Here is a 16,910-nt window from a genome sequence, read left to right as displayed (position 1 = left end):
TCTTAGTAAATCTCTGTATATGTTAATTTTATAAAAAATAGAAAAAGAAAAACACAGGAATTGCATTAAGTTAACAGGAATGCATTTTATTTGTAACAAATATGTATATATAGAAGATTCATGAAGATCTAATACTGGCTGAATTGTGATAAACTTGGTACAAAAACCTCCAACAGATGTGTTACTAAAAATAAGATTCACAATACATTGGTGTTTGGCTGAATTAACTCAACCCATTGTTTTGGTTTCATAGCTCAAAGTCATATACAATATACATTTTGATTTCCCATTAGCCTTGAGTTAGATACTGTGGCACAGATGTAAACAATATGGCATAGATGTTCATAACCAATATATTATAATTAAGGCAATAATCCTAAAATAAATTCACTGAAATGCTATTACAATGTCCTCTAGGCTAAAGCTACAGAATAATAGTCATGACAGGAGAGTTTTGATTAATGCTAGAAATGCTACTAGGAGAAAGAATACATATTCAAAATATTGTAAAAAAGATAATAACTTCAGGAAAATTATACTTTTCAAAACTAGAAAATAAGAAATTTTGTAATTTGAATGACTTTACTTAAGATAAGGGACATACTGGAAAGACACACCAGTGTTCATTTAGTATAAAAGGGTATCTTTTCATTCTTCATTTCACCAAAATACCAGATTGTGATCATCTGATGTAATTGACCTATTAGGTGTTTTCACTTTAGTAGATGATGTTTGTCATTGCTCTGACACTAGAAAATATTTCCACCTGGGCACCAGGGAGTGTTGAAATAAAAATGTGTGTCTAGAGGTCATGCTGGTCCAAACAGCCAGAAAATAGATTCTTCTCAGACACTGGTTGTTTTAGACAATTCCTCACCTCTTTTGTTGTACGTTAATGTAGTTTATAGGACACCCACAGTGATATGCTCTCTGAATAACAGTAATCTCCTTGCCATATAAATATACTGAAAGCAGACATATAATTTAGCTATTCAAAAAGTACATACTTTCTTTTATTAATAATTCTCTGCTACTATAAAATATGATAATAATAGTCTCTCACACATGGCACTTTTGACACATTCATAAAGTGTTTGTTTCTCATTGAAGGAAATATCTGCTTTCCACATTGGTGAAAAATATTTATGTATTCCACCAGCACTGTATCGCATGAAATGGAAATTGGTTTCATTTTCCATTTATATTAAGAGTAATCTTCAAAGTGTCTTGCTAGTTCGCTGTGTTTCATTTTCTCTGTGAATAGTTCATCAAATATTCTCTTCTGCTTTGAAGTAAAGTAGTTTATCCAATCACCCACAGCTCCTGGAAAAATTGGAAATGTATCAGACAAGAACCAATTTAAATGTATAGCAGTCACAAAAGAAAAATGTCAGATTTATAATAAAATGTGGACAATTTCACCTCTTGGTGATAAGATGATGGGGAAATTATTCTTTTCATTTGCTTATCTGTTGTTTCTAATTTCTTTAGTAATAGTTGCATGTCAATTTGTAGAGTTTAAAGAGTTATTTCTTTTTTAAAAAAAGGAAGATTAAAAATACACAAACATGCCCAGCCAGTGTAGCTCAGTGGTTGAGCGTTGACCTATGAACTAGGAGGTCACGGTTCGATTCCTGGTCAGGGCTTGATCCCCAGTGGGGAGGGCATGCCAAAAGCAGCCAATCAATGATTCTCTATCATCACTGATGTTTCTATCTCTCTCTCCCTCTCCTTTCTTCTCTGAAATCAATTTAAAAAATATTTTAAAAATACACAAATGTCCTAAGTTTTATGATAGCAGGCAAAAAAATTACCTCACCTAAACCTAATCAAAACCTAAGGCAGACAGTGGATAGAATGATGCTTCATTTATTTCCCTGTCTGTGCATCTCCAGAGCAATAGCTGTGCTGATAACACATCGCAGGGGTGGGTAATTGGTCTCATTTTGAGGAAATTTATCTTACAATATTGATAACAGAGAATTGAAATAAGATAAATACAGTTGATTCTTGAATACTGCAAGGATTAGAAGCATCCACCCTCTCCCCAGTCGAAAATCCATGTATAACTTGTGGTTCCCCAAAACTTAACTACCAATAGTCTACTGATGAAGCCTTACTCATAATATAAACAATTGATTAACACACATTTTGAAAATGTTATTAAGAAAATCATAAGGAAGAGAAAATACATTTACAGTATTTATTGAAAAAAAAATCTGTGTGTAAGTGGACCTGCGCAGTTGAACCCATGTTATTCAAGGGACAACTGTACTTCGCGCAGTCCATCAGCCTCTCCTGTTCTCTTGAGTCACCTTCTCAGCCTTGGCACAGCATCGGAACTGCCCTTCTCACATCCATTAGGCACACTGGCCATTCCCCACCCCCAGATCTTGCCCACCCTGGTTTTTTGTTACTTCTAGCCCTACACTTCATCCCTGGGTCTAGCTGCACTGGAGCACTGCCTCCCATTGCAGACAGTCATAAGTCGTTCTCTATTATATATTTTTTCCAACTAGTCTATAAACTCTTTTGAGTTATGGTCTGTGATGTATTGTTCATGTGTATTCCTGCAGTCCTGAATCCAGTGCTGACTATAGAGTAGATGCTCAGTAAAACCTGTGGTTTGATTGAATGTCAGACAATGTCACGAACAGCAAAGAAATTTATTTATATTACAACTTAAGAAATGTTTGGTGTTGATTCCTCATCCAAAAGACTGAGTTTAAAAGGAAGTAATGTGGAACTCTTCCATTTGAAAACAAGGAAGTATCAGCCGAAACCGGTTTGGCTCAGTGGATAGAGTGTCGGTCTGCGGACTGAAAGGTCCCAGGTTCGATTCCAGTCAAGGGCATGTACCTTGGTTGTGGGCACATCCCCAGTAGGGGGTGTGCAGGAAGCAGCTGGTCGATGTTTCTCTCTCATCGATGTTTCTAGCTCTCTATCCCTCTCCCTTCCTCTCTGTAAAAAAATCAATAAAATATATTTAAAAAAAAAAGAAGAAAGTATCAGAGGGAAGATCCCAGAGTCAAGAAATGACATCATGACACTGCTTCTAGAGTACCCCACTGCTGCCTTCTTTCTTTTGACCTGACTTTTGTTTGCTTGGTTTCTGATTTATTCTTTCACTCTGACTTCTTTACTTTTTTTTTTAAATTCTTTTAAAAAATAAAATCGTAGCTATATATTTAGGTTAGAGGAATTACATGTAAGCAAAAGAAGGTAACAAATCAAGGAAATGTATTCAGCTAACATGGCTAACAAATTGGCTGGCATGCATCCTTCCAGATGTTCTTCTTTGCAAATATATAAATGCATATAAACCACATTTTAAGTCATACAATTATAACCTCAGTATCCCCCACTTACTATACTTTATCATCTTCCCATATTAGTATTTATATGCCAACAATGAAAGCTAGGGAGAGTAAGGTAAGACTGTTGGGATTCAAGTCTTGACTCTACCAGCTATTAGTTGTGTGTCTTTGGACAAATTATTCAGGTGTTTGGTGTCTCAGTAAAGTGTGAATAATATGAATACCATTTTCAAAAGTCTGCTGTCAAAATCCAGACAAACCAAGTAGTATGCCTGACACATAGCAAAGCACTCAGCAAATGCTAGTTATTTTTACTCTATACTTTTCATGACTCCATAGGAAATCCCTATATGGATGTGACTTAATATGTTTAACAGTTTCTGATTAGTGACCTTTTAAGTACATTCTAGGTTTTCACTGTTATAAGCAACATTACTACATACATCCTGTCCATACGCCTTTCCATACCTATAATTCTCCCCCTAGATTTTGGTATGTAAGAGCCCTCAAACTTCTGACACTTATGAGGACTATCCTTGCTTATCACCTTATCCTGGCCCCATAGTCATTTCCTAGAATATCAGCTCTATTTCTGAGTTTAAAGTAAAGACAGCTGCAGGCATGAATTCTCCTCTGTAAAGTGAGGATTATCTCTCTGTGCCACCGATTCTGGATCAACGACTTCAGTAGTTTCTTTGAAACTCTTATTTTCAGAGAATGGATCCTCTGCACCCCCCGCCACTCCCCACCCCCAACTCCCCAGCCAGCAAACATCCTTTGTTTAGTTCCTCACATAGTCCAAATTTACCAACTGGTGCTCAGGGTAACTAGTACCAGTGAGGATTTTCTACTATCAACCTTCTGTGCTTTGTTAGGTATAAGATAAAGAAACCACTTTTAGATAGAATTTAAATGCATTCCAATGAATGTTGTCAGCCACAATTTTGTTGATACGATTTCACCTGAAAATACCTGCTAGGATCACATGCATGGCAGGTCAGAGATTAACTCTATTATCATTAGAGTAAAAGTTCTCAAGTTTGCATGATAAGATATGTGAATACTGAGAATTAGCTAATCAGATCAGTGATGAAAGGGCAGTGATGAAAGATGTCAGCAATAGCACTGGACTCCAGTAGCCATCAGAACTTCCTTTCTCATCATCCTCTTTACCATGGTCCCTCCCAATCTCTTTCTGTTTCTCTCCCCTTTGCTCATTTCACCTTCCTTCATGCATCCTTTTCTAAATTCTTTGTCTTCCCTTTATCTTCTCTCTCCTACCCTTCCTAACTTTTCTTGACCCTGAGTCTCTCTCAAACTCCCATATCATCTTGCCGCCGTCCTTCACTATCAAACTTCTTAAAAGAGTGGCTTTTATTTGCTGTTCCTTTCTTTATTTCTCATTTCTTCAAACCCTTCAACCTGGCTTCCATCCCCACTCTCAGAATTCACGAATGATAAATGGTCATGTTTGACCCTGTCTTTCTTTTCAATTCTGGCTGATCTCCTTTCTCGGCTTGTCTTGGGTTGTTTCATTCCCATTTATGTCAGGGTTCCTAGAGCTTCCCTTTCTGTCCCTTTCTCCACTAGGCCTTCCCACTCACCCTGAACAATTTTACCAAATTCCACAATCTGCCCTAGCCGGTGTGGCTCAGTGGATAGAGCGTCAGCCTGCGGACTCAAGAGTCCCAGGTTCGATTCCGGCCAAGGGCACATGCCTGGGTTGCGTGCTCAGTCCCCAGTGGGGGTCGTGCAGGAGGCAGCCGATCAATGATTCTCTCATCATTGATGTTTCTATCTCTCTCTCTTTCTCCCTTCCTCTCTGAAATCAATAAAGAAATATATTTTTAAAAAAATTCCACAATCTGCTAGTGGCTCCTAAACTGACTTCTAAGCTGAGCTCCCCTCAACAGGCTCACTGCCAGTGCCCAGATTACCACCATCAATGTTTCAGACCTGGACTATTACAACAACCTCTTTACTGGACTTTCTGCCCCAGCTTTCAATCTCTTCTAATCAATTTTCCACATGTGTCTGATCATATCTGGTCCCTTCTTAAAAGAACAAACAGGCCAGGAAAAAAAAAGAAAAAGACCACTGAAAACCCATCAAAGCTTTTGCTCTCTGGCCCCCATCCCTTCATCTTCCTCCTTCTGCTTCCCACATCATACACCATTTTAGTGCTGCTAGTTCCGAGCTTCTTTTCTTGCTGTTAGCTTTTAATTCCCAACCTGCTTCTAGGTTACACATTAGGACTTAGCAGAGATTTATTTCCTTCTCTTTGTGTTTCCATTCAGAAGCACGTCCTTAAATAACAACCCCAGCTCTCTCTCCACCCCTTACTTACTTCTGCAGGGTAAGTTATTTGATTGGTGAGTTTGGGAAGACACACTGTCCACACTCATCCGTTCCTTCCTCTCTCCTGAAGAAAACATGTCATGTACCGTGCTCGAAGTGACCTGCTCCAGTGGGGGGGACAGGACTGCATTTGATTCACTGTGACTAGTAGCATGTTTATAAAATTCAGGGCAACTTATTGGTCTGAAGACCTGAGACACATTCTTCAAATAACTGTATCGTTTCTGTTTGCCACCTGTGTTTTTCTCTCAATTGGGTCCTAATTGGGCATGCACATCTCAAAGTCTGGAAAGAATGCAGCTCAAGAATTTCATCCCTGATGGATGACAATGTGTAAGCTGTTGTGCAAGCAATGGGATGCACGATGGTGAAATGGGGGCTGAAAAGGCAAAATAGAACTACTTCACTTCCAAGCATAAGCCCCAGGCAAAGCACCACCGCCCTTTCTGACTTACCTTTCCTAAATACTAGGTTCTTATTCGATGTGAGGGCACAGATGGTCTTATTTGGATCACAGTTTTCTTTGGCTGCATTGTTTTTCATTTCCTTGAATGATGATTTCCAAGCAATGTGATTAATTTCACTTTCACTCACATTGATACCGAGGAAAGTCGTTATTTTCTTTATGCTTTTAGAAAGATCCTGAGCAATCAACAAATAAATAAGTGTTATTCATCAAAACACTAGTTCATCCTCTCAAACCTGAAAACAGAATTCATAGATTGATATCCTGTATTAGCTGAATTTGACTTATATTTTGATTGTTGAAATGTTAGGAAAGACTTACTCTCTTCATATCTTCATAGAAGATAAATAGAACGTTTTTATCATTTTTGCGGTCTTCCCAGCTTAAAATGTGATCAAACCAGGATCCATACACAACTAGAAGGAAAGTGAATTGCTGTGTTAATATTAAACATTACGGCTTTGGGTCCCTGGGGTCTTCCTACTTCTGCCAAGTTGTCAAAGCAAGGCTCATACATCTTAGACACGAGAATGAAGAAGTTTTCCTTAGAAGAGCTCAGATTTCACTATTGTTTCAACTAAATGCAATATTGTGAAATAAAGCAGGGTAGGGACACCTTTTAATAAAGCTGTGTGGGGTTTTTACTTATTTTTAATAACTTTTTTTTATCATCAGGAAAAGTGACAACAGAAATACAGATACACATTTTCCCAATAATTGTGTTCTGATAACTACTTTAAATCTTGGGAGACATAGAGAAACATTGAGAATTTGTCATTTTCTTTCTGTAATTTTGACATGCTTTTCATAATTGTAACTTCTTAGCAGAAAAAGTTATAAACTCCCCCCCCCACCACCACCCAAAAATATAATTCTATCAGGTATCTTAGTTCAAGGTTGAGAATTACAGACTTAGGGATTTGTAAGTAGTTTATATTGTCTCTTTAATGTTTTGTTAATTTGACAAACTTAAAAATCTCCAGGGCTTAAAAGTAAAATACTATCATGCAAAGTAACCTCTTTAGTTGTGATGATTAAAAGCAAACAGTGAGCAACTTATCAGCACACACACACACACAAAATGACTAGCTTGACAATCTAAAGCATAAAACAATAATTTAATACACATCTTTCCAGCAATCTTTATCATGCAAAGATTTAATACTAGCTAGTGCCCCAGTCATAAAAGAACTACTCTACTAGTGATTTCCTTGAAGATCTGCCGACTATTGATTTATTTTAATAAAAAACATTTATTAAGCCAGACACTGTGCTATATACTAGTACAGTTTGAACATTAAAGCTTTGAATAATTAAAAGTAAAATTAACTCCAAACTAAGAGCAATTTTTCATGGCTCCCGCTCCCAAGGAAGCAAAGGGCAAGAAAATAACTAGAACAGATTTTTGAAACAAGGGACTACAGTGCTATCATTAGAGTCAGGACCTTAGGGCTATATAATCAGAACTGGTTCTTAGGAGAGCTGTCCAGATACAGTTTTTGGTTATCAGCAATCTCACTGCTATTTCAGTGCCTTACCTAATACTTTGTCTTAGAATTACCCAAATTACTATATCAGTCATAAGGGTTTATCTTCTAAGAATTAACAACATTTTCCCAAGCACAAACACATGTGCCCTTACATCCAGTTATAATGATCACCTTAGTGTTCATTAGGAGGGAAACTGATTTTTCTCTCACACAAATTTAGGAAGTTAACTAGTCCCTAGTTTGCCAGACTACCTCACAGTCTTAACTGACCTCTCTGACTCCCACCAGCAGCCACAGCCCAGCCCTTGTGGGTAATATCACTGCCTAGAGTTGATAATGTGGAGCCCTCAATAGGATCTGGGGGAGCCCATGCTTCTATGGCTGAATGCCAGGCAGGGATAGGGACTAAGAGTCACACTGGGTGGGCTGGGCAGGGTGGGGATGGGGGCGTGCAGTGTAATTGACCTGCCCATTATGGTTATTCAGTAGAAAATGTATTCCAATATATCCAAAATAGATTTAAGAAGAAACCTTTGGATCCTAGCCTGATCATAATTTGAGAGCCAGCTGTTCTATTATTAACTAATTCATTTATACTCTCCCTTATTCCAAAAGGACTCAAAGTAGCCAAAAGAATCTAAAGAAATTGTCTGCCTGGGCCTTTCTCACGAATGGAGGAAATTACAGTTAGTGTTGATTTTTAAATCAGAACCCTCATGGACCAGGTCATGAGTAGACCTATAGCTTTAAAGAAAATATAGTTTCCAAAATTGAGATTCGAAATCTTGCTTTTATGGGAAATACTTTTCTCCTTATCCTTCACTTAATTGCAAAATTATTCCACCACCTCCTGGCCTTAATTAACATATGCCTGGATGGCCTTCCTTCTGCTATCCACAAATTACTCGATCCTCTTCAATGGCCTTGAATACAAGTTGCTCTTTCTCAAACAATTCATGTATCTTAGGACCTGGAGAGCGAGTCGGCAGTCTGTTTTCTAGGGACTTCCAGAATTCCTCCCTCCTAGACAATCCAGGCTCCTTTAACATGTCCTTTGATTCTAGCACCTTTCCATCCTGGTTTCAGCCGGAAACTGACCTGATCTCTCCATTACAGTCACGGAAGACTCTGGTTTTTGAATACAGTCTTCTGTGGCATCTCAGGTCTTACTACCAACTGTAGCAACGTTATTAGATAGTTGCTGCAATACTCTCCTTTGACTATTTTTCTCCCTTTCTCCCTTTACTTTCTTCCCTTTGTACATCCCCTCAACAATTTTCTCATCAATACCTGCATTTCCTTGCCCCCTTACAGCCTATTTTAATCATCCAAGAAACACTCATTATTGGATCAAAACACTTCACCTCCTTTCCATCTCACCTACTACTGCTGAGTTCTGCTGAAGAAATTCATACCTCTGTATTTACACCACTGCAGATTCATTTTCCAGTCTCAAGGGCCCCAAGGCTGCCTGGCAAACCGATTTGTCCTGCATTAACACATTCTCCTATTCTTCAGCTGTTTCAAAACTCCCATAAATTTCTGCAAACCCTCCGCCCCAGTCTTACATCCAGTTGTAATGATCACTTTAGTGTTTTGTTTCTAGAAAGCGTTCTGATGGTAGATAATCACGCAGAAAACAAAACTCACTGGGATGAGGTGGCCTAGGAAACAGAGTTCTAATATAAAACTGGAGAGGGGGCTACAGGGAATAAAGAGCAAATGCGAAGACGTGTTTCATTGGAATATTAATCTGCCAGGATATCTCCAGGATATAATTTATAGTTATCGTTTAATTTGAAAACCTAAAGTGTATTTTTAAACCGAGTGAAAGACAAATTAGATGATTAGATAAATGTGTCACTATCTTTATCTTTTTGTTTGTTAATTCTCACCTGAGGATATTTTTCCATTGACTTTTAGAGAGAGTGGAAGGGCAGGGGAGAGACACAGAGAGAGAAACATCGATGTGAAAGAGACACATTGATTGGTTGCCTCCTGCGTGTACCCCAACTGGGACCAGGATCGAACCTGCAATCTAGGTATGTACCATTGACCCAGAATCGAACCCGAGACCCTTCGGTGCATGGGCCGACACTCTAACCACTTAACACACTGGCCAGCGCTCTGTGCCTACATTTACAGAAAAATAATCTCTCCAACTGAATCAGTTAGACCATACCCTGAGGCACTGAAAAATTACAGAGAAGGCCAAATCAGAGCTCATGCAGTGGTGAGGGAGGAAGAGTGAGCCACAGTGTGTAATAATGGGAGACAAACACAACTTTTTTTCTTCTTGAGAAAAAGCAGGCTCAAGATCTGTTTTAAAAAACTAATGTATGTATTTAAACTCTGCTTATTCCAAAAATGGAAAAGAGGCAGAGTGAGGCATGTTCAAATATTTAGAAGACTGACATGGGGAAGAGGCATTAATGATTGGGGCACACTTTTTTGGCTGGATGAGTTATGGCACAGTGATAAGAGCAAAGATTTTGGAGCTGACATCTGAATTTAAATCTTGGCCCTACTCCTTATTAGTTACCCATCTCTGGGCACATTCTTTGGCCTCCCGAGGCCTGCATTTTCCTCACCTGTAAAATGAGGATAATAACACTTACCTCCTGTGGTCTAGTGAGGATGAAAAGAGATCATGTTTGCATAGCACTTAGCTCAGTGTCTGTATCACATGGTAAGAATTTTTCCCCCCACATTTTGGAAGTACCAAGATGACAGCGTTCCTTTGGAACAGGAGTGTGGAGTGTGAACCCGTTGTCAAGGTTAAGTGGTTCAAGCTCAGCCTCTACAATTCTTGGAGATGTTGTAAAGTTGATTCAAACACTGGGAGGTTTTTAAACAGATGACCTTTAGTGTACCTGTCATCCCTGAAACTTTATGATTCTAAGAGGTGCATGCCATTAAATGAGGGAATAGAGTTGAAATAGTATGAGAATAGTATATTCTTCCCAAGGGAATATATGTATATATTTATTGCTGATGACTTCCCAATGTCCTTATGTTAAGGTTACACTTGCTGTGGCCTCTTTCAAATTAACAAGCAAGAGCATAACAATTACCCTGTAAAATAGTGAAATTAACAAGATCTACCCTAAGCCCACTAAGAGAGAAAAACATCCGGACACACACCATTTCTGAATCATGTCTCTTTTAAATTCTGTATTGTCTTGGTATATTATTTTTGCTGAATATACCTTGGGAATTTAGAAGGGGTTTTGTTTTTGTTTTTTAAGTGTTCCAGACACCACTGAATTTATTCACAAGAAAAAGTGAATAAATTCAAAGGTCATGCAGGCCCAAAAGTTAGCAGGACCAACATATGCTACGCAGCTCAATCAAATGACGTATCATTGTGGTATTTTCAGGACAAATTACTTCCTGTTACTGTTTATAAAACCAAAGGCCAGGATGGCTAATTCTTTCACATTGGTTTTATTTGGGGAATCTGAGGGTTCTTTTCGGGGTTGCGTTGTGTTGCTTTATTATCTATCAGGTATATACTGTATACCAGTAAGGATGTTTTGGGCAACCTGTCTAGGTCTCAGCTGTACCCCATTAGTGCATATTATTTCACTGAAATGACCGATCATGTATATTTTGTTTAAAAAGAGAGAGATTCTTGACCAGGATTAAGGCTAATAAGAAATTGCTAATATGTACTATCCATGGGTGATAAGACTGTGAAGAAGCACGATGAGAAAGAATTGCTTGGAAGCAAACAAATCATCTATTCAAAGAGTACTTCTGAGAGTAGACATTGGAATCCATTTAAACTTTAAGAAAATGCTTTCATTCTGAGCAGAAAAGCTCACTGTGTATTATGAGTGAAAAACCATTGTCATATTTACCATTTCCTTTCAGGAACAGCTCTAAGAATGCAGCCCAGGTTTCGATGCCGGGGAGGTTAGGGTTATCTCGGTAGTAATGGAATAGAGAAACAGCTGTGTCTTTCGGATTCCTAACGATGTAGATAATCTGTTAAAAGAAAATCAATTTATTTTTTGGGTGAAAATAGCCCCACCACAAGACATTTCCTAAAAGAAAGTAAGAGCTGGTACTGGAAATATCAGGGGAACGCTTTGTAAAGTATATGATTGTCTAACTGCTATGCTGTGCATCTGAAACGAATGCAAAATAATATTAAATGTAAACTGTATTTGAAAAAAATGTTTAAATAAAAATATGTTAAAAAAAAGAAAGAAAGAAAGAAAGTAGAAGCTAAACTTACGCGTGACAGGCACGATTTTTTGGCAGCCTCAGCTAATTATTAAACACAGGCTCAGGGCAGTGTTTCTCAACCCTCAATGTGCATCTGAACCAGCAGGGGATGCTGCCAGCTCATCAACCAGGTGAAGGTTGTCCAGCTGGTCCCCTAGGCCAGTGGTTGGCAAACTCATTGGTCAACAAAGCCAAATATCAACAGTACAACGATTGAAATTTCTTTTGAGAGCCAATTTTTTTAAACTTAAACTTCTTCTAACGCCACTTCTTCAAAATAGACTCGCCCAGGCCGTGGTATTTTGTGGAAGAGCCACACTCAAGGGGCCAAAGAGCCGCCGAAGTTTGCCGACCACTAGGCCATCAGCAACAGAGGCAGCTCATTCTCCTGGGAGACCAGGGGCAACCAGAGTCTCAGTCCCCAGTAGAGGTCAAAAGGAAAGGGTTGTACCTAAAGGCTGTACCTTTAGTGTGGTTGTTTAAAGAAGCACCCTAACCTTTCTGAACTTCAGTTTCTTCACTTATGAAAAGTAAAATACCCACTCCTCTCATTTTTGTAATGTGTTTACAAAACATAGCTCGATCTCTAGTAGGCATTTGTTATCAGTGTTATTGCATTGCCCTGAGTAAGGGTCATTGAGCTCACCAGGCTCTTTATCCCCCCAGATCTCTCTCTCTCTGTCTTAGAGACGGTCTGAAATGAAAATGCTCGGTTGAGTGAAAGTGTAATCAAGTTAGGTACACCTTCACCTGTTCTGATAGATTTGCTGGGGATACAGACAAAACTATCCCATTTGCCTCTGGTTGAGTATATTTACTTTTCTTTGGGCAGAAGAAGAGATGGTGTGCATAGTCGCATTGTGGTCATAGAGCTATAATCATAGGAAGGGCTTCTTTGTTTTGTGCTCATTTGACTGCTAGGTAATTTTTGCTATTTTTGCAACATGGCTGACATTGTCTAAAGAGGCTTCAGTACTGGGACCCTGTTACAATAAACACATATATCTTGCCTTTGCTTTTCAAATTTATTTTTCTGATCAAAACAGAATTTTTAAAATGCTCCTTATGTAGACATTTGTAAAGAAAAGAAAATCCAACTCTAATGTCATATCATAGAAAACCACTTGGCATGTTGTTATATTTACATCTAGATCTTTTTTTATGTGTATATGTATATTTTAATTAAATTGAGATTATTCAGTATACATGTATTTAAAACATGCTTTATACTTAATCTTATTCCATAAGCATTTCTCCATGGAAACATAAATTTGAATATGAAATATATGAAAGTACAAAATATTCTTTTAAATTATAGTTAATTTTTAAAATAATAACAATGTGTTAACTTTATTTTAAAAACTAGAGGCCCGGTGCACAAAATTTGTGCACCTCCGGGGGGGTCCCTCAGCCTGGCCTGTGCCCTCTTGCAGTCTGGGAGCCCTCAGGGGATGTCTGACTGCCTGCTTAGGCCCACTCCCTAAGCAGGCAGTTAGACATCCTTAGTGCTGCTGCAAAGGTAGGAGAGGCTCCCTCTACCGCTGTTGTACTCGCCATCCATGAGCCCAGCTCAGGGCTTCTGACTGAGTGGCACTCCCCCTGTGGGAGCGCACTGACCACGGGGGACAGCTCCTGCATTGAGCATCTGCCCCCTGGTGGTCAGTGTGCAACATAGCAACTGGTTGTTCCATCATTTGGTCGATTTGCATATTAGCCTTTTATTATATAGGATAGCTTGAGGTAACTATTCTTTATATACAAAATTTTTTTTTATTCCCTTCCTATATAATCCCTTGCACAAATGATAAAGTAATTAAAATAACATTAAGGCAATTTTTATTTTCCTAGACATCAATATTTAAAGTAAAAAGATTAAAACCAAATTCAGAATGGAATGAGACATTATCTAGTGTAACTATAGTTCACATTTCTTTCATTACCGACAGATTATTAAAATAATTTGTATAAACTAGATACTGTGGTCAGACCTATACATACATTGTCTTATTTAATTTTTATATTACTGTGTGAGACTGATACCATTATTCCTGTATCAAATGAAGAAACTAAGGCTCAGAGAGCATCAGCAATTTTCCAAGGTCACACAGCTTGAAAGTGGCAGAGCAAGAACCCAAGCTCAGTTTTGTGGTATTCCCAAGCTCCCACCCTTACCTTGCATTGCTTTTGTTTAATATCCACTGGTAGCATGTTATAGCTCAAATGTGTGGGAATGACTCTTCTCTTGCAACACATTTTTAGCTCTTCAAATTTAGAAATGTCTCCCAATTCAATTGGAGATGTTAGAGTAATTTCTGCATTGGGAATATTCTCAATGACTTTTGCAATCCAGTGAGTGCCTTCACATAAAAATAAAACAAAATTCACTTTTAATTAAATGGCCCTCTTGGTGAAATGAATTTAGAAAATTAGCAGTAGGTTATAAAGGCAATGAATGCATTAATTTTATTATAATAGTTAGTTTTACCTCTTGACACCCATTGAAACCTGTTGAAACACTTAAGATGTTAATTCATTATATAGGAAAAATCACATTTTGAAACGTGAAGCAATATGAGAACTATGTATGCTGTTTCCTCAGCTTGAAATACTCTTCTATGCTACCACTCACCTCTAACACCTTCTCTAATTCACAAATACAAAGATCTTTCTACACATAATTCCTATTAGTCCTGTAAGCACATGCATCTTGTTCTTTATAAACTGTCTTCTGAGTCCCCACTCCCCTGGAATAATTGCTCACCCTTCAAGTCCCTCCAAAGTAACAGACCCCAGAGTATACTCGCCATTGCTTGTATTTATGTCTATCTTCCCATTTCCTCCTTGAAGATAGACAGTGGGTCTTACTTTTGTTTGTGTATAAATACAAAATAATTGTGCAAACAAAGCATCAGAACAATGAACAAATGGTATATTCAAAAATCATAGAGATGCAAGCCTGCTACCTCAAAGTCTGGAAGGAATACCACTTTATCCTGTATAATAAAGAGCTAATATGCTAATTAGACTGGACAGCAGAACAACCTTCCAAAACGACCAGTGGGCAGGGCCATGAGGGCCAAGCCCCTTGCACGAATTTCGTGCATCGGGCCTGTAGTGTTTACATAAATCAAATGTAAATGTGTTCCAATGGTGTAGACCAAACATCTCAAATTCACGGCCGGCTGCAAGTTTGACATGCTTGGGTAGACACTGTACATGGAAGCAGGGAAGTAGAAATTTGGGTGGGGAGGATTTTTGCTAATTTGAAAGCAATGTCCCTGAAGAATTTAAATCTGCCTTAGTTTCCATTTATCTCATTACAATTTTACAGACAAATAAATATTCATAGGTTAAATAGAACTTTCATTTGCATTATATGTTTTAAACTTATTTTTTCAATATATCTTGATTGTTTTCAGAGAGGATGGACAAGGGAGAGAGATCAAGCCTGCAACCTGGACAGGTGCCTTAACCGGGAATCAAACCGTGACCTCCTGGTTCATAGGTTGACACTCAACCACTGAGCCACACTGGTAGGGGTATATATTTTAAATTTAAACATATAGCATTCATATAAATGTGATTCATATAGTAGTGAAAATTGTATTATTTTAACAAAATACATTGATTCTTTCTAATGAAGAAGAGAGACCACACAGTTTTGTGCTGTTTAAGGAGACCTCCTAGCAGCCGGTGGGAAGATGTCAATTTATGGGCACCAGTATGTACAGTGGAAGCCTTATATGTGGTTGTTTATGTATGGTATAAATTAGCCACCTGTTCCAAGACTCTTAAAAGTATCACTAATTACTTTCTAAACTAATATATCATTTTAAGACAAGATGTGTTTATTCACAGAACAACCCTTTCTATAGGGAGAATACCGAAGTACTCTGAAGGCAATCATTTAATTTCCATTTGCAGCAAAATTTTCCAATAAAAGATAAATAAATATATGGTTTCTATTTATTCTCAAAAACATCCCTGTGTGAGCTCTGCATCAACCAAAGGAAGGGTTTCTTGGGCCTGACTTATAATCCAGTGAAGGATTTAGTACACACACAACTCAAAGGGAGCTTGGCTCTTAGTTGCTGAATCCAGGAGAGCAGGTATGTGCTCAGCCACACACAGCCACTATTCTGGACAAAGCAACAGGCAGTTGGATATTATATATCCTACTCACTTTTAAGAATAAAAAGTAATATATTATTAATTTAAATGACATGGCATAAACTTTAATAATAAAAGTATTTATGGTTCTTATTAACCCAGAAAAATAATATTTATAAATTAATTATTAACTATAAATGGAGCAAACACTATCACCATGCCTGGTACAAAGTATAAAGGTAATTTTATAATATTATAGGTATCATGCTTATTATATAGGTCAACATTTGTATGTCTTCATGAATAAAATAGAAACAAGAATGTTGTAAAGCTCTAATTTCTCCAGTTGAATTTTTTCTAAGCACTTTTTTTTTTTTGCCTCTCTATTGTCAAACTTTTTCATTAGACTATGCATTTAGGACATTTTAATTTCCTGTGGAAAATTCTGAAAAACAAATGTTTTGTAAAAATCATTATTATATTTATAATTATTATTGTATTCCTACATTTACAAAATACATTAAAATAAACTTTACCAGATTTTGGATAGGACACCAGAAATACATCATCTTCTCTTGCGTGGAAAGAATCCAGGGAATTCAGAAGTTCTTCTGAAGACAAAGTAGAAAAGAGGGTCTCCTTGAATTTATGAAGCATTCCTGGCTGGTTCCGGGATGACATCTTTCATCAAATCAAGCAAAAATTACTTACTAAACACTAACTCTACACAAGGCACAGAGCAAGTATGGGCCTTGATTATCCTAGCTCAGTAGCAATGTAACCTTAGAATTACTGAGCTGGTATTCCAACTGGAGAACCATATATATACCTTCTGCAGTTTTCACAGCTGTAACTTTTAAACCATAACCGAGCCAAAGTTTACTGTGAAAATGATGTTATCTGAATTTCACTGATAACACATATGACCAAATATTT

The 16,910-nt window shown here is 37.7% G+C and overlaps 1 protein-coding gene across 1 annotated transcript; it reads right to left on the bottom strand.

The window, feature by feature from the left end:
- Positions 1–1,204: 1,204 nt before the first annotated feature.
- LOC103285461 (sulfotransferase 6B1-like) lies at positions 1,205–16,655 on the bottom strand. The gene is made up of 6 exons (XM_008140870.3): positions 16,511–16,655; positions 14,037–14,221; positions 11,495–11,621; positions 6,463–6,557; positions 6,131–6,317; positions 1,205–1,323 (listed from the first exon to the last, which is right to left on the bottom strand). Exons 1-6 carry the CDS (start codon positions 16,653–16,655, stop codon positions 1,205–1,207), a joined length of 858 nt encoding a protein of 285 aa, XP_008139092.2.
- Positions 16,656–16,910: the final 255 nt, after the last annotated feature.

The sequence above is a fragment of the Eptesicus fuscus genome, chromosome 7 (genome assembly GCF_027574615.1).
Source record: "Eptesicus fuscus isolate TK198812 chromosome 7, DD_ASM_mEF_20220401, whole genome shotgun sequence".
NCBI classification, from domain to species: domain Eukaryota; kingdom Metazoa; phylum Chordata; class Mammalia; order Chiroptera; family Vespertilionidae; genus Eptesicus; species Eptesicus fuscus.
The sequence above is the reverse complement of the archived record's forward strand: the minus strand, read 5'-3'. Positions and strand labels throughout refer to the sequence as shown.